We start from the raw sequence: 23,586 nt of genomic DNA, 5'->3' as shown, positions 1-23,586 counted from the left end.
TACTGGATTAAAATGGCAATTCTGGTTGGGTGCTGGCATCCGAGCTCCACCCACAATCCCAGCTACTCGGGAGGCTGAGATTCTGAGGACGGAGGCACCTCTCTTCCTGTCTCTCATTGCTGTTTCCAAGGTCAGCCCTCTAGATATTCGGGCCTCTCCATCCTGCCTACCCAACTTCTTTTGTTTTTATTTTCCTAGTTGTGGGGCTTGAACTCAGGGCCTGGGCACTGTCCTTGAGCTTTCTTAAGGCTAGCACTCTACTACTTGAGCCACAGCACCACTTATGGCTTTTTCTGTGTATGTACTGAGGAATCAAATCCAGGGCTTCTTGCATGCTAGCTGAGCACTCTAACCTATGTTATACTCCCAGCCCCTGCCCAACTTCCTTTGTACTGCTCTTTAAATCCAGGGTCAGGACCCCCTAGGCTTTCTGATTGTTGGCTTGGGGGGGCCCACTGAAACTCGTTAGCGCCAACAATGCTCCTGCCAAGAGGCAGACACTGCCCTGTTTTGCAATCCACCCGTCGATGGGACCTGCTCAGGGTGCACAGAAGCACTTTATTCAATAGCTCCGCAGAGAGAAAGACCACTCAGGAAGCCCAGGAAAGCAGAGTGGGCTTAGCTGCCACCTGGAGCTCCTGCTGCCCTGGAGTCCCAGCCTGGGCAGAGGATAGGTGGAGGAGGCTGGGGTTGAGGTAGACAGGCTGCGCTCAGGCTTTCCGCCCTCCCCAAACCCTCCCGCTGCGTGATCCACGCCCTTGACCTCGACCTTCACAGCATCCTGGCTGCCATGGCATGGGGCAGGCTCCCGTGTCTGCCTCCATGCAGAGGATTCTTCATGGTGGCAGTCACCAAGCTAGGGGTGAAGTCATTCCAGAGCTACGAGGTCCCTCGCCGGCCTGCAGGTCACTGAGCGCTCTCTGGTGGGCACACAATGGCAGGGGGTGGTCAGTGTTTTCCCATCCAGAGCTGAACTGGATGACCATCCCATCCAGAAAAGGGGACAACACCCTTGTGTGATCTCAAGTCCCGCCTTCTCTGCAGGGCACCTTGAATCTCCACCTTGGCTCACCTCGAACTTGCTCATAAATTCAGCAAAGATGCCAAAGAAGGCCTCGGAGGTCGTGGTTTTGGAATCCTCCCCAAAGAAGGCCAGCGCCTTGCTCAGCTCCTCCATCGCCTCGCGCTGAAGCCCGTCCAGCACCCGTAATGCAGGCTGGGCTGTCTCCAGGAAGGACTACAGCAGGGCATGGGTTAAGGAAACAGCCACCAGGAGATACCTACCCATCCTCCCCCGCTGGGCTGGGACCCCAGATAGCAACCAATTGGATTGTCTCACTCCTGCTCTGTCTGGGACCTTACAATGAATAAGCTCTCATTACTGCAGGAAATTGAGCCCATCCCTGCCCAGCTAAGCTGACCGTGGAACCTACAAGTGAGGCCCAGGCAGGGCTATGTCTCTCAAGTAATTGGAGTTACAGTTGTGAGGCACCATATTTGTCTTCATGCTCTCTCTCTTGCTTGCTTCTTTCCTTCCTTCCTTCCTTCCTTCCTTCCTTCCTTCCTTCCTTCCTTCCTTCCTTCCTTTCTTCCTCCTCCTCCTCCTCCTGTATCACTTGAGCCACAGCACCACCTCTGGCTTTTTCTGAGTCTGTTGTAGATAAGAGTCTTCTGTATTTTCCTACCCAGGTTGGCTTTGAACTGTGATCCTCAGATCTCAGCATCCTGAGAAGCTGCTAATTTTACACTCTTGGTCCACCAGCACCTGGCTTCTCTTTTTTTCCTATAGCACTTGCCAATATCTGAAATTTTTTCATGAGTTCATTTTCTGTCCCCCATACTTATTTTATATATCACCAGTACTTAAGGACAGGAGGAAATCCTGGAAAAGTATAATTTGTTCTACACAAACAGTCAGAATAGTTATTGAGACTCCATCTCTAATTAATGAGCAAAAAGCAGGTCTGTGTGGTCCAAATGGTAAAGCACCAACCAGCTGGCATGAAATGTTGCCTGCTGGTATTTCTCACTATTTTGAGAGGTTAGGGAAACTTTAGGAGATGGATGAAATGGGTCAGAAGAATAGGTGCCTGGGATTATGTTACCTTTGGCTCTTTTTTGTCTATTTCCTGTGCCATCAGATAACCTGGATGCCATAGATAGAGCTACAGGATATGCTTTGGTACTATTTCTTGTACTTCTCCACTCTTCCCTTCCAGAATGGGAAGGGTGATTCTTTTTTGGTCAGTCATAGGGATTGAACTCTTGGCCTGGGTTCTGTCCCTGAGCTCTCTCAAGGCTAATGATCTACCCCTTTGAGCCACAGTGCCACTTCTGGGTCTCTGGTGGTTAACTGGAGATATGAGTCTCATGTGCTTTCATTCCCAGGCTGGCTTTGAACCATGATCCTTAGATCTTAGTCTCTTGAGTAGCTAAGATTACAAGTGTGAGCTACTATGCCTAGCTGGGAAGGTTGACTCGTGAGCCACTGTATGTTGGGAGTATATAACTTTCTTTTTTGACTTTGCAGGGTTTCACAGAGACTCCGGACATAGATCCTTGAACAATGCTGGAATTGTTGAGACTTTGAGCACTGTTGGAAATGGATCGTATAAATTTTACCATATGAGATGGAGCCATCTCATGGCTTAGGTATGAAATGTTCCCCGGAGCCTTGCCTCGTGTGATTAATGCTTAGTCTTCAGATGATGGTACTATTTCTGGGGGTGGGGCCTAATTGGTAGAAGCAGGATACTGCAGTTGGGTCCTTGGGTTATCTTGACCTGGATTTCTCCATATTCCATATCTATTCTATTTTTCTCTCCATATCAATCTCTTCTCTCTCACTCTCTCTCTACCTCCCTCTTCCCTTCCCTGCTGCCTGCCTGCCATGAATTGAAGAAGCTCCTAACCACACACTCTTGTTGCCATGACAATCTGCCCAAGCTCAAGGTGCCAAGTGACTTCTGAAATTGCTAGCCAGAATATTTCTTTCCTCCTTTTAGTTGATTCTATCCGGTTTATGGTCAAAGTGACACAGGGCAATTAATACATCTCTTATTAGAGTAGGAATTCTCACCATCTCTCTCTTTTATTTTTTTGCTAGTCCTGGGCTTGGGTTCAGAGCCTGAGCACTGTCCCTGGATTTTCTCAAGGCTAGGGCTCTACCATTTGAGCCACAGCACCACTTCTGGCTTTTTGCTACGTATGTGGTACCAAGGAATCGAACCTGGGTCTTCGTGCATGCTAGGCAAGCACTCTACCACTAGGCCAAACTCCCGGCCCCCTTACCATCTCTCTTAGCACTAATGAGAAGACTAGGCCCAAACTGGGGGTAAGTGGCATGGCTGAAATCCATGGCTGGTAAGTTCCTGAGTCAGGATCAAGGCCCCAACCGATTTGATGGACCAGCTCAAGCCCCTCTGTAGAAGGATCTTCTATCCTCTCTCTGGGGATTTCCAAGTCCATATAAGCAGGCAGCCCAATTCTAGCATCCTGGACTGACAGATGCTAGAATGAGGGGACTCATGTGAATAGCCTTCGTTTCCACATTAGCAAACACTGAGATGAGATGAAAGGGGATTTTGTACAAGCTGAAGTATGGGCTCCCTGAGGCTCTGGAATCCATCTCTTTTTGGTTCAGAGGATACAGCCATGACCACAGCAAACCTGTCCTCACTGGAGGGGGACATGTTCTGGCAGGCTTCCTGGATCTCACTGATGGTGCCATGGAGGTCAGCCAGGTCACCAGTCAGGGCCCGTTGGTTCACTGTAAGGAAGAGGATGGAAGCATCATTAGGACACATTCTAGTCCAGGACAGCAAGCATCTGCTTCCCCACTCTTGTACCCAGCCTACCTTTGGCTGCTAGAGGCACAGTAGGCAGGTCCTGAGCAAAGCCCAGGAGTTCTGGAAAGTGCTGGCTCAGTGATTTGGCAAGGATGTGCAGGAAGGTGGACTTCCCATCCGCTGTCTTAGTGGAGTTCAGCTGTAAATGACCCAGCACACGTTTTCCTTCAGGATCCGGCACATGCCTGGGAACATGGCCTCAGCTTTGCCTTTTCTTTTTTGCCAGTTCTGTGCTTGAGCTCAGGGCCTGAGCACTGTCCTTGGACTTTTTCAAAGCTAGAGCTCAGCACCACTTCTGGCTTTAGGCCTCAGCTTTTCATAAACCAATTCCTGGCTTTTTTTTTTTCCTTTTTGGAGACAGGGTCTCCCTATATAACCTTGGTTGGCCTCCTTTCTTTCTTTCTTTCTTTCTTTCTTTCTTTCTTTTCTTTTCTTTTCTTTCTTTCTTTCTTTCCTTTTCTTTTTTGTGGGTCATGGGGCTTGAACTCAGACTGGGCACTCTCTCTGTGCTCTTCAGCTCAAGGCTACCACCCTACCCTTGAGCCAAGCCCAACTTTCCATTTTCTAGAGGTTAATTGGAGATAAGAGTCTCAGGTCCTTTTGTGCCCAGACTGGCTTTGAACCTTGATCCTCATATCTCAGCCTCCTGAGTAGCTAGGATTACAGGTGTGAGCCACTGTGCCTGGCTTCTATCCTGCTTTCTTTTTAAAAATAATTATAAGGGCCGGGAGTTTGGCCTAGTGGTTAAAGTGCTTGCCTAGCATGCATGAAGACCGGGGTTCGATTCCTCAGTACCACATACATAGAAAAAAGCCGGAAGTGGTGCTGAGGCTCAAGTGGTAGAGTTCTAGCCTTGAGAAAGTCCAAAGACAGTGCTCAGGCCCTGAGCTCAAGCCCAGGACTGGCAAAAAAATTATAATTATTAAGTAGTTTTTAAAAGGGATTATAGTTCCATAAATGCTTCTAGGTCCGTTTTTCTTCTGCTGGTATGGACTTGGAGTCCTTTTTTTTTTCTTTCAGTCCTGGGTCTTGAACTCAGGCCTTGGGCACTTTCCTTGGCCTTTCTCAAGGCTAGTGCTCTACCACTTGAGCCACAACACCACTTCCAGCTTTTTATGTGTATGTGGTATCGAGAAATTGAACCCAGGGCTTTGTGCATGCTAGGCAAGCACTCTACCACGAGGCCATGTTCTCGGCCCTGGACTTGCTCAGCTTTATTGCTCACAGCTGGTTCTCTACCACTTGTGCCACACCTCCAGACCAGCATTTTGCTGGTTAATTGGGGATGGAGTCTCCTGGTCTTTTCTGCCCAGGTTTGCTTTAAACCTCAATTTTCCCCTAAGTCTCAGCCTTTTGAATACCTAGGATAAGAGGTGAGAGCCACCAGTGCCTGGCTTAAATTCTCCATCTTTCTGTTTTGGCTTCCTGGGTGTTCAGATTACAGATACTGAACCACCATACCCAGCTAACTAGTTCCCAGCCTTTGATACCTTCTTTCCAAACTCTTCTCCTCCTACTCCACTTTTCCAGCTCCTGCATGGCAGAGGAAAAGCCACTTTCCCTCCCTTACTGTGCTGCAATCACTTCTGTGCAGCCAGCTTTCCCCTGGTGGGGAGTGAGTGCCCCCGTGTCCACAGCTCAGGTTTGCCTACCTAGCCTAGTAGACATGGCAAATTACCGCTGCCTGGCCCTCACCTCCGTTAGAAAGTTAATCTTGAAGCCGGTGGTCTTGTTGGTCTTGGGTTGTCCGTCGTTGAGATAGTTGCCCATAGCCAAGACAAACTGTAGGGAGTAAAGTGGGCTGATGGTGCCCCAGTACCCACCCACCCGTGCCCAGGCGGGAAGTCCCGGAGGACAAGAAGGCCAGGCTGTCAGGAAGGGGCTGTCTCCTTGACCTCCAATATCTTGGCGAGTTTCCGGCTGTTTTTGAGCTCCAGAGACGCCTGCCGTAAGCACTCGAGGCTGCCTCGGATCTCCTCTGTCTTCTCTTGGAGGGTGGCCTGGAAGTGGAGGCTGCGCAGGCGCGTCTTGTATTCGGGAACAGACAGCATCTGCCGTGAAGACAGGGCCAGGATTCATCAGTCTCCCAGCAGGGGACCCTCTGCCCCACCAAAGCTTAGGGACTGGTCAGGGGAAAGTAAGCAGGCTCCCGAGACACACTGACACGCCATCAACCTTGACCCCAGGGGGTAACTGGCCGAGGTTAAGGGGTCCAGCTGGGTCACAGAGGCCTGAGCGCGGTGGGTGGCGGTACTGAAGGGAAGAAGCAGGCCCCAGCTACGCGGATGGAGGTGGCCTGGGCCCTGGGCCAGGGGCCGCGGGCGAGGCACCTGCAGGACGAACTGGTCAGGCTCACTGAGGCGGCCGGGCGCCTCGCGGAAGGCCTGGTAGCGCTGCTCCTCGTCGGCGTCGGGTGCGAAGAGCAGCAGCTGTGCCAGGTGCGCGGGCTCCAGGCGCCGGGGCTCCATGCTCATGAGCACCTGCCGCAGCTCCGCGGGGCTCAGCTTCAGGTGCGCCAGGAGGATGGCTGGGGGTGGGGTGGGAGGGAGGATGAAGCGGCGAGGAAGAGCTTGGGGGCGGGGCCGTGCCGGGGGGCGGGGCCGTGCCGGGGGCGGGGCTGCAACATTAGCAGCACGCTATTGGATAGGCGTGGCGGGGGAGGGGCTAGGAGCGCGGTTTCAAGCTTGGCCACAAGCTATTGGGTGGAGCAAGGATGGGGGTGGGCGGTGCCCAGGAATACGGTGTGGGCGGGACCTAAAACAAGCCCCACCCCCTGGGGGCGGAGCCTGTTTGGTTCCACTGATGAATAGGTTCTTTGAGAACAGATTTAACAGTGAGGAAGAGGTTTCATGGACAGAAACCCAGAAGCTGGAGACGGCCTGTGGGTGCAGAACAAGGAACTAGGGAGGGGGCCTGAGAGGCAGAGTAGAGAAAGTGGTTAGAGGCAAGACGAGAATTGATGGGGTGACCAAAAAAGCATGATACTAAGACTGGCACGGCACCCAGGTGGGGGTCCCATTAGCTGTAGGGCCTGGGGGCTTTCCTTCAACAACTGGATGGCCAGTGTCTGAGCCTTCACCTAAGGCTCTGGGCACAGGAGAGCCACTGTCCACCTTGAGAATCCCCGGGGGGGGGGTCTCTGGCTCCTTACAGGTGTTGTAGGCCTTCTTGTGAGACAGGATCTCTACCACCTCCTTCTTCCTGAAGGGTTCAGGCCGGGGAACTGGCTCTGGAAGGAAAAATGGATAACTTAATAGGGGCTGAAGGTGGGTAGGGCTGGGTCTACCAAGAGAGGTAGGCTGCACATATTCAGCCTGAGAAGACCCTTTCCCCCATGCATCACCTTGACCAAATCAGCTCCAGGCAACCAGACTCCCTTCATTCCCAGGTTTGGTCCAGTGTACTTGGCTTGTGTCATGTGTCCCTCTCCTTCCCACTCCCTCCCCTGCACTCTCCCCCCTGGGCCTTCTGGACTGAGCGAGTGGAACACCAAAAAGCCACCACCAACTCTCAACATTTCAGATGGTTCTTGAATATCCAATCCTTTCTCTTCCATCCTGGAACCACCTGCCATGGGTAATCAGGGTCTCTACCAGGAGGTTTTCAGAGAGAGACTGTGAAGGAGAAAGGCTAGAAAATATGCTGTGGGTGCTCTTCTGTTTCACCCTATTCTGGGCTGTGTGACTTTGAGCAAATTACCTAGCCTTTCTGTTTCCTCCTTAGAAAGTGGAGGTGATCACTTGATGTACTTGTTAGTGTCGTCAAAGGATTCATATAGAAGTCAAAGTACCTGGCATTTGGTGAGTATATAGTAAACGCCTGCTATTATTATCTTTACTTTGAAGGAAGGAGAAACAAAAATTAACCAAGGGCTTGAAAGTTTGAAACACACTGGGTAAATTACAGTTCAGTCTATCAGAGCTTAGGTTGGAGCCTCTGACAACATCAGGCAGGAGGTAGTGTTTTCTCCCTCCCCTTTCTTCCCATCTTAACCCATTAGTCCACTCACTTGCAGGTTTCTGGGTGCCAAAGTGGAGTTCCAGGTCAAGGTATTTCACCATGTCGCTCAGTTTATCATAATCAGAGTCCTCCCCAAGCTGCAAGGGAGCATGGGAAAGTTCAAAGTAGGAGACACATTCACAGCTGGACTGACCTTCCTGGCCACACCCATCTTGGAAGGGAAAGCATCCATTAAACTTAGGGAAGAAGCTAAGAGCCGCTAAATCATTCAAATTATCAGGTGAGGAATTATCTTCCCTTTCAGTAATAACATTCAGGGCCAGGAGCAAGGCCTAGTGGTAGAGTGCTTGCCTAACATGCATGAACCCCTAGGTTTGATTCCTTGGTAGCACATACAAAGAAAAAGCTGGAAGTGGTGCTGTGGTTCAAGTGGTAGAGTGCTAGCTAGCCTTGAGAAAACCCAAACACAGTGCCCAGGCCCAAGGACTGGCAAAAATACTGTACAACCATTCAAGCCACATGCCAATGTCTCACGCCTGCAATACTGCCTTCTCAGGGAACTGAGATCTGAGGATCAAGATTCAAAGCCAGCCTGGGTAGAATAGTCCAAGAGACTCCTATCTCCAGCTAATCAGCAAAACATTAGAAGTGGAGGTGTGGCTTTAGTGGTAGGCGCTACTTTTGAACAAAAAAGCTTGGAGACAGCATCCAGGCCTGGTACGTGTGTGTGTGTGTGTGTGTGTGAACAACACCACCAACAACAACAGCAATAAGCTGGGTGCCAGTGGCTCATGCCTGTAATCCTAGCTACTTGGGAGGCTGAGATCTGAGGATCTCGGTTCAAAGCCAGCCCAGGCAGAAAAGTCTGTGAGACTGTTATTTCCAATTAACCACCAGAAAACCAGAAGTGGCACTGTAGCTTAAGTGGTAGAGCACGTCTTGAGCTGAAGAGCTCAGGGACAGCACCCAGGCCCAGAGTTCAAGCCCCACCACCAACCAAAATAAACAAAAGAAAACAACAACAACTGGAAGTGGAGGTGTGGCTCAAGCGGTATAGGACTAGCCTTGAGTACAGAAGCCAAAGAAGAGCTTGAAGCCCTGAGTTCAAACCCCAGCTCACAAAAAGGTCCCATAAGACCTCAACAGGTATCAAGTGCCTCATTACTGTAGGCATTCAAGTACATATTGATGCTCAGGAGGAGATACAAGCATGGTAGTGGAAGGGTGCAAGTACTGGGTCTTGAACTTAGAGCCTCATGCTCTCACTTGGCTTCGACATTCACAGCTGGAACTCTACTGCTTGAGCTATATTTCCACTCTAGGTTTTTTGTGGGGTTTTTTTGGCTGGATAATTAGAGATAGAGTCTTGTGGATGTTTTTATCTGGGGCTAGCTTTGAACCAAGATCTTCAGATCTCAGCCTCCTTTATAATTAGGAATATAGACAAGAACCATCAGCACCCAGCTTGGTTTGTTTGTTTGTTTTTTTTAGACAGGGACTTAGTGTTGTAGCTTAGCTGTCTTAAAACTCATCATCTTCACAGCTTGTCCTCCTGAGTGTTGGAATTACAAGTGTGTACTGTCACATCTGGCTACCAGATGCATGCTTTTCTTTCTTTTTTTCTTTCTTCCCCTCCCCCCTTTTTCCTCAGTACTAAGGATTGAAGTCTGGGCCTCAAGCTTGTTCTCCTCCTTGAGCCACACCCCCAATCTTTTTGTCTTTTTTGTGGGGGGGCCCTGGGGCTTGAACTCTGGGTCTGGGTAATATTCACTATCCCTGAGGTTCTTTTGCTCAAGGCTAGCATTCTACCACTTGAACCACAGCACCACTTCCAGCTTTTCTTTTCTTTTCTTTTTCTGAGTAGTTTATTGGAGAGAAGAATCTCATGGACTTTCTTACTCTAGCTGGCTTCAAACTGCAATACCCAGATCTCAGTCACCTGAGTACTTAGGATTACAGACAGGAGCCACGGGTGCCCCACCATTTGCTTTTTTTTTTTTTTTTTTTGCCAGTTCCAGGGCTTGAACTCAGGGCCTGGGCACTGTCATCAGGCTTTCTCAAGGTTAGAGCTCTATCACTTGAGCCATGGCATCACTTCTGGCTTTTTCTGTGTATGTGGTACTGAGGAATCGAACCTAGGGCTTCACGCGTGCTAGACAAGCACTGTACCACTAGGCCACGCTCCTGGCCCCATGGTTGTTTTTAAAATAGATCACCTAACTTCCCCAGTGGCCTTAGGCCATGATCATCCTACCTCAGCCTCCTGAGTAGCAGGAATTATGGGCATGAGTTACCATATGCTCCCCCCCACCCACCTTGAAAGTAGGCCTGAGAACTAGTAAGTCTCCAGCTTAATAGGTGGCATTTCCAGATGTCCTCAGTGTGACTTTGCCTTAGGGACACAGACCGACTTCCATATGTGCACTGTCCCCACACAGGTGGGCATGTCCTTGGGGTGGGCTTCCATTCCACTGTTCGGGGCAGAGATGCCCAGGGAATGGTCTAGTTGACTGGGGAGAGGACTGGGGAGATGCATGTCATCTGGGCTGCTTGGACCGGTCACCCCTGTTGTGAAGCACCAGGGGGCCCCAGGTCACCTACCTGACCCCAGATGGTGCCTTCTGAGTTCTCCACCTGCTCCCACCGCAATCGCTTGACACTCATGTGGCTGGTCTCGCTACGTCGGTGACCCAGGCCTCGGGACAGCATGGGAGGTGCACAGGGAACCGGTGGGGGCAGGGGTGGTGGGGGAGGGGGTGGGACTGGGTGGCTGTGTTGAGTGAGAGGCTTGGCCAGTGCCTGAGGGGGTCCCCGGGGACCGTCAGAGGCTCGGGAGCTGGGCTTGGGGTCATGGAAAGGCAGGGGTGGCGGTGGCGGGGGACTGAGCGGGGGTGGGGGGATGTGGTCGGAGATGGAGGAATAGGTCAGGGAGCTGCCTTCCTCGCTGCTGCTGATACAGTCGCTAGCGCTACTCCGCTCGTTGGTCACAAAACTGCCCTGGTCATCATGGAAACTCATCTGGTCCAGGAGAGAACAAGCAAAAGGAAGGCTATCTTCCCAGACAGAGCAGAGCAGGTGGGAAAGTGGGCTAGCCTGGGTCAGAGAGTCTAGAGACAGTCTTGTAGGTCAGCCTGAGGCTGTGAGTAGGCTAGCCTGCGAAAATGTAGGGTAGCCTGGAGCAAAGAGTGGGATAACACTGGCTAGGGAGAGGGGTAGTTAGAGACAGATTCTGGGCCAGACTGGGGCGGGTGGAGGAGGTTTAGTCTGAGGCAGGCATGGGAGGGGATCTGGGGTTGCTGCTGTGCTCCCCCTCTCGTGCGTGCCTTCCCCTGCTTCCCTCCCTCCCTACCTCCTCGTAGTCATTCTCAGGGGTCAGGAAGTCATCCACAATTGTGACCCGGGGTCCCAGCTGTTCGCTCAGCACATCCAGAAAGCGGTCCGTGTCCCGGCTGCGCATAGGCCTCGAGAAGGTGAACAGCTTCCTGCGGCTGGACGGTCGTGCAGGGTCAGGGCTCGGGGGACTGTCCGGGTGGACTGGCCCTGGGCTCGGCTGTGGGGAGGGCGCCCTGCTGCTGTCCAGGCTGGCATAGGGATGGGACTCGGAGCTGCTGGGGGATGCCAGGCCTCCAGTGCACAGTGGGTCGTAGCAGGGGGAAGACAGAAGCCGCTCACTTGGCCATGAGATGGTGGACAGAGTCCTGGGTCCTGGGTGGAGGACAGAGCATGAGGACTGCTTTCAAGCAGCATCTGATTCCAGGCACCAGCCAGGAGGAGTCCCCTGCGGGCTGTGTCCCAGGGCATGTCTCTCTCAAGACAAAGAACAGGGAGACCCTGTCTTGTCCTGAGCCTCTTCCCTAATGAAGGAAGACTCTCTAGACAGGGTTCAGGAAACACTGATTGAGCCCAAGAAATGTTCCTTGGAGTTGCACCTAGCACCCACCAAACAACTTAAGAACACAACTTAAGGGCTGTAAAACTTTTTTTTTTTTTTTGGCAGTTATGGGGCTTGAACTCGGGGCCTAGATGCCATTCCTGAACTTTTTTTGCTTTGAGCCCAAGCTCCACTTCTGGTTTTTCACAGTTAAGTGGGGATAAGAGTCTCACAGACTTCTCTGCCTGAGCTGACTTTGAACTGTAATCCTCACATCTCAGCCCCCTGAGTAGTTAAGATTACAGGTATAAATCACTAGTCCCTGGCTACTTTTTCTTTTTTCCCTTCCTTCCTTCCTTCCTTCTTTCCTTCCTTCCTTCCTTCCTCCCTCCCTCCTTCCTCCCTCCCTCCCTCCTTCCTCCCTTCCTTCTTTCCTTCTTTTGCCAGTCCTGGGGGCTTGAATTCAGGGCCTGGACACTGTCCTTGAGCTTTCTCAAGGCTAGGCTCTACCCCTTGAGCCATAGCACCACTTCTGGCTTTTTTTGTATATGTAGTACAAAGGAGTCAAACCCAGGTCTTCATGCATGCTAGGCAAGCACTCTACCACTAGGCCACAGGCCCAGCCCCAACTTCAGGACTTCTTAGGCAGAAGGTCTCTGCTTTTCCAGATGCACAGTGGGTCTGACGAGCATAGGAGCAAAGGAAGGGTTGAAGGAAGCCTGACCTTGATGTTTCCTATCCCATGCATAGAGGACTCTAGGGTTCCCCACAAGAGGGTGTACCTGGAGTGGAGACAACATCCAGACAGACACGCAGTCAAAACATCCACCCTAGACATGAGGCTAGATGAGCCCCCTACCTGCTGGGTTGGTCAGGCTGGGACCTGGCGGGGAGGCCCGGGATTTGGACACAGTCCCCATCTTGCCTTTGAAGCTGCTGTTTAGTCGAGACTCGAGCTCTGCATAGACGGCTGACATCTGGGGTAAGAGCAGTGGGGGTGAGTCTAGCCCATTTCCACTGCCCCCCCCCACAGGACCCCCAAAAGGTTTCAGAGGCCAGGTTATGGCAGTCTACTACCCAAACCAGAAGTAGCCAGAGGTATTTTGTCTGAGGTCTCCTGGATCTTTTTCTGCGGTACCCATTCCCCATCCTCTCCTGATTCCCCCAGAAGGAAGAGAGGAAGTCTTACCATCTTGGGATTGGGGGTCTCAGGGAGGGAGGTGCCATCACCCGCCTGGCGCTCTCCTGGGATGAGAAGAAGAGGCAGTTCTGGGCATTCACTGGGACCTGCTGGGAGGTTGTCATGGAGATCTCAAGACCTGATCTGAGCGACCAGGCTCCGATCCTGCAGCTCCAGAGGGAGCTTGCCCACTGGTCTCTATGATTGCTCGTCTCACCAAGTGTAGGGAGGGTGTAGGGAGGGATAACCAAATCCCAGACTGCATCGGGGGCCTTACCACAGCTGAGGCTGGCCTCTAGGCCCTGGGAGCGGAGGCTGCGGCGGCACAGGGAGGAGGCCCTCAGGGAGCTCCGTGGCTGGGGCTCTGGTGTGGGTTCTGGCGTGAGCTCTGGCTCCAGATCCAGGTCAGACTCAGGCTCTGCTGTAGGACAGGAAGAAGGAGAGAGAGGTTCATGTTTAGCCTTCACAAGCAAGGAGAGTGAAGGTAGACATTTGTGCTCCAGGCCAGGGAGCCTTCTCTGCTTGTTTATAGGATCAATGTCCAGGGGAAGCCCTGAAGCCAGAGACCAGGTGCTTGGAGCACCTGAGAACACTCAGCTTGAGGACAGGGAACAGAATGGGGACCTAAATTATGCCAAGAGAACTCTTAGGATGCTGTGTTGCCATGGTTTCAAGGTCCTCTGCTTACACCAGGTTGGATCTTGCTGCCCAGTGGAAGCAACCAAAGTTTGCTGGTCTAGCCAGATGTGTGTGTCCTGGCTGCTCAGCATGGCCCCTGGGCGTCTTTTCTCTTCTCCCAGCACTGGAAGCTGAACCCTGTGTCTTGTATATACAAGGCAAATGCTCTTCCACTTGAGTCAAGCCCCCCCCAGTCCTTTTCTTTTTCTGGCAATATCAGGATTTGAACTCAAGGCCTCATGCTTACTCTGCTTGCTTGTTCATTTGGCACTCTTACCACCTGAGGCGTGCTTCTAGCCTGGCTTTTGATTTTCTTTTTCTGTGTGTGTGTGCCAGTCCAGGAACTTGAACTCAGGGCCTGCGCACTGTTCCTGTTCTCTTTCGCTCAAGGCTAGCGCTCTACCACTTGAGCCACAGCACCACTTCTGGATTTTTTTTTTTTTTGGTCATTTATTGAAGAGTCTCGTAGATTTTCCTGCCAGGGCCACACTGTGGATCTTCAGATATCTACCTCCTGAGTGGTGAGGATTATGACCATCAGTTCCCACCTCCCAGCTTCCAGTCTGGCTCTTAATTGGTTATTTTGAAGATGGAGTCTCAAAGACTTTTTTTAGGGTGAGGGATTTAGCTCAGTGGGAAAGCACTTGCCTGGCCCTGAGTTCGGCCCTCAGCTCGGTGGGGGCGGGAAGGACCTTCGAATCTCAATCCTCAGATCTCAGTCACCTGGGTATCTAGGATTACAGGCGTGAGCCATGGGCCCCCAGCTACCGACTTCTTGCTAGGGTTCAAAGGACAGTTGAGACCCTTCCCACTTTGTGTATGTCCAATCTTGGGACCCCAGGCAGTGAGGCAGGGTGTCCAAAAGCCCAAGCATGTTGTATATGAAGGTCAAGGGGGGGGAATGTGAATTTTCTTGGCATTCAGGCAGATCTGAGTGAGCAGTTGTTTGACCTCATAAGGAAGAATAGGTGTCTGTCTTCACCTGGTGGCTTGGGTAGATGCTAACCTGTCATCGCAGTGTATCCCAGGAAGCACGCAATCTTCTCCTGACAGAGTTCCTGTTCTTCATAGGTCAGCAGCTGATAGATGAACTGCCAGAGTACCTGTTTGGCAGGTGTGCTCAGCACAGGGTAGACGTCCACAATGAGAGTGTCGATATTCCTGGGAGAGCGCAGGACAAGGGATCTGTTACTCACTGGCCCCCCCCTAGCAGTGGACAAGGATGGCACTTCCAAGCTCATGCCACTCAAAAGAGAGTGGACAGGCTGGCAGGATCTAACAGACAGCCTGTCAGATTCCGATCCCAACTCTGTCACTTAACAACTAAGAAACCTTCTCAAGTTACTAACTTCTCTGGGTCAGTTTCTGAAAAGTAGAGAGATAAAAATAGCCTCTATTGCTGGGAGTGTGGCCTAGTGGTAGCGTGTTTGCCTAGCATTCATGAAGCCCTGGGATCAATTCCTCAGTATGACACATACAGAAAAAGCAGGAAGTGGCACTGTGTCTCAAGTGGTAGAGTACTAACCTTGAGAAAGCTCAAGGACAGTGCCCAGAACCCTGAGTTCAAGCCCCAGTATTGGTGTGTGTGTGTGTGTGTGTGTGTGTGTGTGTGTGTGTTCTACTGTAGGGCACCAGTGGCTCACACCTGTAATCCTAGCTACTCAGGAGGCAAAAATCTACAGATTGCAGATCAAAGCTAGCTGGGGCAGAAAAAGTCCCTGTGAGATTCTTATCTCCAATTAACCATTCAAAAGCTGGAAGTGGTGCTGTTGGTTCAACTGGTAGAAGACTAGTCTTGAACACAAAGTGACTCAGGGACAGTGCCTAGGCCCTGAGTTCAAGCCCTACAGCCAAAAAAGAAAAAAAAAAAAAAAGAAAATTAGCATCTACCATAGTGTGCTGGTGGCGCATTCCTGAAATCCTAGCTACTCAGAAGGCTGAGATTGGAGGAGCCCAGTTTGATGCCAGCCTGCACAGGAAAGCTATGAAACTCTTTGCTCCAATTAACTACCTAAAACTCTGTAAGGAGAGCTGTGGCTCAAATGGTAAATGTGCTAGTCTTCAGCAAAAAGCCCAGGGACAGCCACAAAAGTATGAAAAAGAGAAACAGTCTACCACTGGACTAATGGATCAACGAAATATGAGTTTATACAACAGAAAACATAAAGAAGTAAAGTATACATCAAAATTTGGGCGTGGTGGCTCACATTTGTAATCCTAGCTACTCAGGAGGCTGAGATCTGAGGATCGTGGTTCAAAGCCAGCTGGGGCACTAAAGACTGAGAGGTACTTATTTCCAATTAGCCACCAGAAAACCAGAAGTGGCACTGTGGCTCAATGGGTAGGGTGGTAGCCTTGAGCTGAAGTGCTCAAAGACAACACCCAGGCCCAGGGACAGGGAGGTTGCCTTGAGCTGAAGAGCTCAAGGACAGCACCCAGGCCCAGAGTTCAAGCCCCATGACAAAAAAAAAGAAAAGATGAATCTTAAAATAAACAAGCCAGGCAGCAGTGGCTCATACCTGTAATCTCAGCTACTCAAGAGGCTGAGATCTCAGGATACCAGTTCAAAGACAGCCTGGGCAGGAAAAGTTCATAGGACTATTATCTCCACTTTACTACCAACAAAAGCCAAAAGTGGAACTGTGACTCAAGTGGTACAATGCTATCCTTGAGAAAATAAGCCCAGGTCATAAATTCAAGCCACAGGACACAAAAAAACACATATATGGGGCTGGGAGTTTGGCCTATTGGTAGAGTGTTTGCCTAGCATGCACGAAGACCTGGGTTTGATTCCTCAGTACCACATATACATTAAAAAGCCGGAAGTGGTGCTGTGGCTCAAGTGGTAGAGTGCTAGCCTTTAGAAATGCAAGGACAGTGCTCAGGCCTCAAGTTCAAGCCCCAGGACTGGCAAAAAATGTATATACATACATATACATACACATATGCTAAGTGCAAGAAACCTAGACACAAAAGCCCACACATTATATGATTTCCAAGGCTAGAATAGGAAAAGCTAGAGAATCAAAAAGTAGTAGTTGCTTGATGTTATTTTAGAGATACAATCTTGACTTTTCTTCCTGGATTGGCTTCAAACCTGTTCTCTGGATCTTGGCTTTCTGAGTAGCTAGAATAACAAGTGTGAGTTATTGCTAGGGTTTCTTTTTCATAGAAGTTCTAAAATTGACGGTAGTGAAGGTTGTGACTATACCAGTCTACTGAATTTTCTGCTTACCAGGATGAATTATATGGTATGAAAACCACAATATGATTATTTTAACAACACTGTTTAAACAAAAGGAGACAGATTCAAGGGAGACTTGGCATAGACCACACTAATAACTCTGTGGGGTAAGGAGGGTAAGAATACAGCCTGCTATCATTGTGATGCAAAAAGAAAGCCACCGTGCTGGCACCAGTGGCTCTATACCCTCATGCCTATAATCCTATTTACCCGGGAGGCTGAGAACTGAGTGAAGATTGAGGCTCAGAGCCAGCCTGGACAAAATAGTCTATGAGACCCTTAGCATCCAATGAACCAGTAGAAAACCGGAAGCAGAGTGTGGCTCTAGTTGTAGAGTACCAGCCTTGAGTAAAAAAGCTAAGTGAGAATGGGAGGCCTTGAGTTCAAGCCCCAGTACCACCATATGGGGGGGAAAAAAGACTTCTACTCCCATGCCAAGGACCTGGCCCATGGCAAGTCTCCACAGTGAGGCTCTCAGGAGGGTCCACAGTGACTGCTTCACTCCACAGAGAAGGCTATGATTAGCCCAGGGTCACCTGGCAGGTTCATGTGACCTCCCCTGCCCCCAGCCATCAGAATCAGGGTTTGATTTAGGGCATTCCTAGCAAACCCCACCTTAAACCCTTGATACCAACTACTGCCATCTTGGATACTTCCCCAAGAGAAGGAGACTGAGGAGGTCCAGGCCAGCAGATTGGTGAATCTGGGTTAAGAATTGGGCCCATCCAGGACAGGTGCCCACCACAGTTCTGTCCATCCACCTGTGCTGGAAGAAGCTCTCAAGGGCACGGCAGACCCCATAGCGTTCAGGGGGTGTGAGCAGATGCTCCAGTTGCTGGCTGAAGGTCTTCCCTTGGACCCGGATGCTGGAAGGCAGGATTTCCGCCACCCACTGCAGAGATGTGAGTGCTGACGACCGGTTGGGAGAGTCCAAGGAATCAGAGTCTACAGAGAGCATGGACAAGGGAGAAACGGGTGATCCAGAATCCCCAGGCAGCTGAGGTGTGTCATGTATTTAGATGCACACGTCCTGCCTGAAGCTGGGAGCTAGGATGGACACTGAGCATTGAAGGCTCAACAGCGCCACCCAGGGGGATACTTGAGAAGTGCAGTTATGGTTGGGGGTGGCAGGGAGAGGGGGGGAGAGTATGGTCCCTGACTGGACTTGTAAACTTGTAAATCACCCATGTATGGGTGATGGTGTGAGGGTCTTACCACTGGCAAATGGGACAATCCCTTCTTCCACCACTAGCGTGGGCATTGCACCACTGCCCTGCAGCATAGACACCACCTTGTCATGAGAGCAGTTCCTGCCAAACAGACATGGCCCAGGTGAGTCCTGACAGGTGAGTCCTCCCATCCTGCTCCTGGAGGCTACACAGAATGTCTACAGCTGGATCCTGGGACTAGCCAGGATCTTGCCTGTCCTGCTTGTTAACCTGTGTAAGGGAAGCCTTGGACATTAGGAAGCTTGGTTTGTGGCTACATCCAGCCCGGAAAGATCCATCGCCTATGGCACCACCAGGCAAGACTCCCCATCCAGAGCAAGCCACAAATGGTCCCTCCCATTCTGTGTCTGCAGCATGGAGCTGGGTATTTTCTGATTGGATGAACTGAAGTCTTAGCCTAATGGATAGAGAGACTCAAGAGTTCCTACTGGAAGAGGGAGATGCTGGGGATCAAAGGTGCCAAAGTAATCAGGACCACAGCTGGGGTGTCTCAAGAGGCAGAAGGATTGGAAGACAGCTCATCATTAAGCTTGGGTATACCCATTGGCGCCTGACCTCATGTCCAGTCCATTAAGGAAGAGGATCCGGTCACCTGACTTGAGGGCAGCATTGTCAGCTGGGCTGCCTGGAAGAAAGAAGACTATGCTGGTCAGATGGGCAGGCCTCACTCTGGCCCTGCTGGGCCCTGACAGCCAATTTAAGGATAGCAAAGGACTCACTTCTAAGTATGCATTTCATTTGCAAACCAACCAGGATAGATAGCGATATAGATTCTCTTTCTCCCTCCCTTCCTTCCTTTTCTTTCTCCCCGCCCCCCCCAGTACTGGGGATTGAATCCAGGGGCTTGCATTTGCTAGGCAAGTCATAAGCCCATTTTATTTTACTTGTAGTTTATTTTTCAGAAAGAGTCTCGTGCCAACTTGGCCAGGGCTAGCCTTGGTCCATGATCCTTCTCCCTCTGCCTCCCAATAGCTGGAATAGCTTGGATTATATGTATGATGTACATCATCAGAGGTGTATAACTCAGCTATTTTTTTTTTGTGGCTAGCCCTGGGGCTTGGATTCTTGGACCTTAAAGAGGGAGAGGGTTACATAGGGAGACTCATCCAAAGTAGCCTTCCTGGAATGGAGGAGTGGGGTGCAGGACAGAGCACATCCCATAATTTGTGGGATGGTTCAAGGACAGAGGGTTCCATTTAGGCCAGGAAAGCTTTCTGAAGGTGAGTACTGCTTGCTCCTCTGTAATCACTACAGGGACAGGAAAGGAAGATCCTCTTTGAGAAGGTTATGCCTGCTTCAACACCACAATTTTTAGGAGCTAGCAGGGTCAGGCTGAGTGGGAGAAAGGGAACCTGGATTTGGTGGGTAGGGGCTACATGGGTGCCTCACAGTCCTTGGCACCTCTCTGAGAGAGTCTGGCTTTCTGACAAGTTCCCACACCGTAGTGGGAAAGCCAAGAAAGTGCTACTAGCTCTCCCCATGGACAAAGAAACATCTAGCTGAACCACAAGGACCACTTGGCTTTAGGTTAACTATGCACACATAGAACTATCAGGCTCCTTCACCCCATCCTGGCTCTCAGGGGCTCAGGACAACCTGCCCACTTCTCACCAGGCAGGACAGATTCAATCCACACAGGCCCATGGCCGCGCAGCGTGAAGCCGAAGCTCTTGTTGCCCTTGTAGATGCGGACGGTCCTGGGAATAAAGCAGGGACGGGCTGGGAGACGCGAGGCGAGGCCCCGCAGCTCCCCTGCCTCCAGCGGGAGACAATGAGGCTGAGGGCGCAGGGGATGCCAACGTCCCGCGACGGGCTGCTGGGAACCTTCCCCGCCCACCCCAGGTGCCCTCCCCGCGAGTCTGGGCGCCCTTGGGTACCTGCGCGCGCCCCCGGCACCGGTCCCGGCGCGGCCCCCCAGAAGCGAGGCGGCCTTGCGCGGGGGCCGCTCGTCCGGGCGGCGCGGCGCGGCGCTAGCGCGCGTGGACACCAGGAGGCGCTCGGGCCGTTCCTCGCTGCGGCTCCGGCGGAGTCGCTGTGCGCCCTGCGTCCGCCGCGCGCGGCACAGTTTGCCCAGCAGACCCTGCGACACCACCTCGTCGAAGCGCGCACGGTGCTTCTTGGGGATGAAGATCCTGCGGGGCGTGGAGGGGAGGGGCGAGGACCGCAGGTCGCCTCGCCATCGCGGCACTGTGCCACCCTTGGCTCTCCTGCCTGTGTCTCCATCTGTATCTGTGTGGGGGGTGGGGGGGGGGCGTGCGTGCCCGTATTGGGGCTTGAACTCGGGACTTTGTGCTCTTATGTGTTTTGCTCAAGGCTAGTGCTCTACCACCCGAACCACACCTCCACTTCCAGCTTTTGCTACTTAATTGGAAATAAAAGTTTAACGGACTTTCCTGGCTTGGAACCACAATCCTCAGATCTCAGGCTCCAGAGTAACTAGGATTGCAGGCATGAGCCACCAGTACAGGGCCTGTTTCTCCAACTGTGCTCAGACTTCCATTCCTAGCCTGGCCTGGGGACACACTGGAACCATGCCATTAACCAATGGCCTGCGCTTATGGGAAATCCCAACTGTCCCTCATTACCCAGGTATCTGCGGGTGGGGGGAGGGGACACTGCTCCAGAAACCTTCTGTGATTGCCTGTCTTCTATCCCAGGTGTTCCCATTCTCTGTTTCATGTCATTGCACCCATCAGGCCGAGCCCCAGTCCGTTCTCTGTCTTCTTCTCCCCTAACTTGTTTCTAGGTGGTTTTGCTAGAGAGAATCTCAGCTGTCACCTGCCCAGGCCTGCTTTCCTCCCACTTGTGATTTTCCTCACTTGTACCTGGGAATTTGCCAGCCGATAATCTGTCACTTTCTCCCTCACCTCCAAACTCTGGCCTAGGCTATCGCCCCTGTCTACTCTCCTTCCTCAACCAACACTGGCTTCGCTTTAATGTGTGTGCACGTGTGCATGCATATATATGTGTGTGGACCCTGTAGCCTATGACTTGCAAATCAAGTACTCCACCACTGGAAGCTTCCCTTCCCCCACCTTTTTGTTTGATTTTTTTTCCAGCTAGAATCTCCTTTTGCCTTCCAGCCTTTCACTGTGATTCCCCTACCTCTGCCTCCCAAATAGCTGGGGTTACAGACATTAACCTACCATGCCTAGCTTACTGTTTTTGTTTTAAGTAAGATCTTACTAACATTTAAAAAAATTCCTTGGCTAGCCTCAAATCTCTATCCTCTTATCTTTGCCTCCCAAGTGGCTAGGATTACAGATTATGTACTGTACCATTCATGGACTAGCTTCCTCTGAACTTAATCTTCGATGTTGATAGAGACCCTCTGCCATTTGTACCAGCCAGGCACTGGGGACTCAAAGCTGAAGGGCCTGTGACTACTGCTCACCAAGGAGGCAACTTAGGTGGTGGGAAGCATGGTTCCCATGTATAGTTTACACCCTGGAATGAGTCCTGGATGCCCAAGAGTCTCCTCTTTGAGGCTTACAGTTCTCTGAGACTTGGCTCTATAGCTGGACTGGGCCAGAGGTTGGCATCTCGGATAGATTCAGTACACAGCAGGTTTGCTAACAGCTGAACCACATCTCTGAGTACAACAGCAGCACCTAACATCCTAGGTGGCTTTGAGATCTATGACTGAAGACTCTGAAGCACAGAAACCCGGTACCTTTTAAGAGCCATACAGCTGGAATCAGAGCCTGGACACTGGGCTTCCCTGGCTACATCCCAAGGTTGTCTCCCACATTCTTGATACCATGAGTCAATGTCAAGGGAGACAAGGAGACAGAAGGGGCCAGTAGCTTCGCAAGCCTCCACCTGAAGCTGCTCTATACTTTCCAGAGCACCGAGTTTCCTCAGCCACAGTGGAGAAGATGGATAAAGCCACAAAGCAAGGTCAGGAGAATAAGCTGCCTGATGGGAGTGGAGGGGTTTCACTCACTCCCCATGGCATGCAGTGGCCTCTTCAGGTCTCAATATGCCAGGTGACCAGAGGCTAGAATAAATGGCCAGCTCAACCCTGCTAAGAGCCCCCTCCCATACCCACCCTTGGTGATTCCTGTATATCTGGAGCCTCAGCCTTCTCTCTCAGACAGTCACTTGAGAGTTTCATTTCTCTGGCTCCCCATTCCCTCCTGCTCTTGTGGGTAGGGACGACGAACTTTGTCTAATCTCACACTTGGATTTCCAGTTTTTAGGCTCTGCAGGGCATTAGCCACCCCCCTCCCAGTCCAGCCTAGGCAGGAGCCCGATGACCCAGCTTGGTGCCAGCCTACATCCTGCAACAAAAAGAAAAGACCCTGCCTCCCATCCCTGGAGGAACCAGGCTGAGTCACCAGTCTGGAAGGTGGAAGGAGTCTGGCTGGCCAGTTCCCTGGGTTGGCAGCCTGGGGGCTGGGCTGGAGGCCAGACACCCTTTCTGGCTTGTGAGCCCGCTCCATGCAGCTGGGTCTGGCAACCCCAGGTGTGGTCCGAATTACCTAAAGTCATCACAGACAAGTGCAGTAGAACAGAACTGATATAGCAATGGGATCCCTGGGCTTCTCCCCCGGTGACAGTCCAGCTAAAGGTGCTCAGAACTCCTGAATCCCTGTGATGCCAGCAAGCCTGAGGCCCAGGACTCAATGACCTTGTACTCATGGTCTGTTCTACTGTGGGGCTCCCCTAAAGGCCCCATTCTCTCGCTGCCTGCCAAAGCCAAGTCTCTCCACCTCACCTTTGATCAAGAGCCAAAATGAACTAACGGGAATGGAAGAGGGCCAATGAGCCCTGGCTCACTCGGCTAGCATCTGCTTGGGCCGTGAGCGGCAGTGGAGAGGGTGGACAGGTGGTGCCTTCAATCGCAGAACCCAGCGCACTGATCTCCAGCCATGGCTCCATCCTGTCCCCTCCACCACCCTTTGATCTAACAACTCCTATCGCTGCGCTGAGTTCGCCACCTAACACCTAAACCTCCTTTATAACCACCCACTTTATTTTCACCACCCCCAGTTCCTGGGCTCCTCCTAGACACCGTGGGTGTCTATCCCAGATCAAGGAAGCCCCTCCAGGCCCCAGCCCCACCCCCTTTCGTTCAGGTCCCTAGAGGATCCGTTGCGCCCAGGGCGCACGGTTCCCAAGGATGAAAGGCGCGACGCGGAAGCTACCTAAAGTGCCGAGAGAAGCCCTGGTCCTTCCCCATCTGGATCCTGGACGCTGGCCCGACAGGTGCTGATGGGCACGGGGCGGCGGAGCCCAGGAGCGGAGCGAGGGCACCGCGCGACTCTGCACGCCTGTGCCTGGCGAGCGCGCGCGTGGCCCCTCCCGTGCCGTCCTGGCCCGAGGTCCTCCGCCCGCCCCCGTTGTGGAGGCCACGCCCCCTTACTGGTCACGCCCCACCATAGCCACGCCCCTCGGAACCCTGTCCCCTCCCCTCCCAGTCTAGGCACTCTACAGCTCGCTGGGCGTGGGAGGGGCGAGGGGAGGGCTGCAGGTTGTCAATCTTCTTTCCTTGGCTCCCTCCTTTTCTCTACCCCGGAGCTACCTAGCAGCCAGGCCCCCATCACGGTGGCCCTCAACACCCCGCGATAGCC

General features: G+C 51.9%; 1 protein-coding gene across 2 annotated transcripts; it reads right to left on the bottom strand.

The window, feature by feature from the left end:
* Window positions 1-538: 538 nt before the first annotated feature.
* Grid2ip (Grid2 interacting protein) lies at window positions 539-23,237 on the bottom strand. Of its 2 annotated transcripts, none has more exons than XM_090324310.1 (21): window positions 23,161-23,237; window positions 19,888-20,142; window positions 19,622-19,707; window positions 18,566-18,635; window positions 17,997-18,091; window positions 17,543-17,726; window positions 14,544-14,698; window positions 13,137-13,280; window positions 12,869-12,966; window positions 12,539-12,656; window positions 11,158-11,513; window positions 10,410-10,826; window positions 7,858-7,945; window positions 7,000-7,077; window positions 6,179-6,375; window positions 5,744-5,899; window positions 5,544-5,630; window positions 3,858-3,987; window positions 3,651-3,769; window positions 1,073-1,237; window positions 539-920 (listed from the first exon to the last, which is right to left on the bottom strand). In XM_090324310.1, the coding sequence occupies exons 1-21, from the start codon at window positions 23,193-23,195 to the stop codon at window positions 849-851; spliced, it is 3,105 nt and encodes a 1,034-aa protein (XP_090180436.1). In that variant the 5' UTR covers window positions 23,196-23,237; the 3' UTR covers window positions 539-848. The 2 variants fall into 2 exon arrangements, with proteins under 2 accessions (XP_090180436.1, XP_090180437.1); XM_090324311.1 differs by having other exon boundaries at window positions 13,137-13,277.
* Between the last annotated feature and the right edge of the window lie 349 nt (window positions 23,238-23,586).

This window comes from Megascapheus bottae, chromosome 34 (genome assembly GCF_031878675.1).
Source record: "Megascapheus bottae isolate mThoBot1 chromosome 34, mThoBot2.hap1, whole genome shotgun sequence".
Classification (NCBI taxonomy): Eukaryota; Metazoa; Chordata; class Mammalia; order Rodentia; family Geomyidae; genus Megascapheus; species Megascapheus bottae.
Note: the sequence above shows the minus strand (reverse complement) of the source record. Positions and strands in the feature narration are given on the sequence as shown.

Coding starts and splice junctions, on each gene's coding strand:
- Grid2ip (XM_090324310.1), bottom strand. CDS start 23,195: ATGGGGAAGGACCAGGGCTTCTCTCGGCACTTTAG. Junction 13,281..14,543: donor GGGATACACTGCGATGACAG/GTTAGCATCTAC, acceptor CCTGTCCTACAG/CAGAGCCTGAGTCTGACCTG. Junction 921..1,072: donor AATTTATGAGCAAGTTCGAG/GTGAGCCAAGGT, acceptor TGTGCCCACCAG/AGAGCGCTCAGTGACCTGCA.